Source organism: Monopterus albus, unplaced genomic scaffold (assembly GCF_001952655.1).
Source record: "Monopterus albus unplaced genomic scaffold, M_albus_1.0 scaffold127.1, whole genome shotgun sequence".
NCBI classification, from domain to species: Eukaryota; Metazoa; Chordata; class Actinopteri; order Synbranchiformes; family Synbranchidae; genus Monopterus; species Monopterus albus.
In genome coordinates, this window is record NW_018128007.1 from 547,061 (window position 1) to 547,867 (window position 807).

General features: G+C 49.6%; 1 protein-coding gene across 1 annotated transcript in view; it reads left to right on the plus strand.

The window, feature by feature from the left end:
• Positions 1-303: 303 nt before the first annotated feature.
• Positions 304-807, plus strand: part of LOC109967242 (piggyBac transposable element-derived protein 4-like) — a 1,332-nt gene continuing 828 nt past the window's right edge. Inside the window, exon 1 of the mRNA XM_020612682.1 lies at positions 304-774. Coding sequence (XP_020468338.1) covers positions 305-774 — 470 coding nt within the window. The 5' untranslated portion in view covers position 304. The remainder of the gene's footprint in view (positions 775-807) is intronic.

Consider the following 807-nt stretch of genomic DNA (forward strand, 5'->3'; position numbering starts at 1 on the left):
GAGGACCCGGCTTCTGCAGTATATGCCGAGCAAGCCCGCCAAGTACGGCATAAAGATCTTCTGGGTTTGTGATGCACGCACCCCATATGCAATTGATGGGATCGTGTACCTAGGGAGACAACCAGGGGAAGACATCCAGAAGAATGGGGGAAAACATTGTCCGTCAGTTGTGCAGTGGATTCAGACACACAGGTCGCAACATCACCACTGACAACTTCTTCACTAGTGTGCCTCTTGCAGAGCATCTCCTGGAGAAGGGTTTGACTGAACTTTGTGACAGAACAAACCAGACATTCTTCCAGTCATGAAGGCTTCCAGGTCCAGAGAGGTCCACAGCACTGAATTTGGGTTCAATGGCAGCATGACCATGATCAGCTATGTGAGAAAAAAGGGAAAGGCTGTTCTGCTGCTTAGCACAATGCACCACAGCAAGATGGTGGATGAAAACAGCCCAAAGAAAAAACCAGAAGCGATCCTCTTCTACAACCAGACCAAAGGAGGAGTAGATACTATGGACCAGATGGTTGGCAACTACACCTGCAAACGCCAGACGCAGAGGTGGCCCATGGTGCTTTGGTACAACATGATTGATGTCGCCGCTCTGAATGCCTATTCATTTTTGAGGGCTCAGCACCCTGAATTTTACACAGGCATCATCGATGGACGACGACACTTCCTCACAGAGCTCTCAAAGGAGCTTGTGACACCTAACATGAAAAGTCGACTGGACGGTACCCCGACCCTACCAACCTACATCACTGAAGCAATGGGAAGGTATGGAGTGACAAAAACTGCTGCGATCCAGCA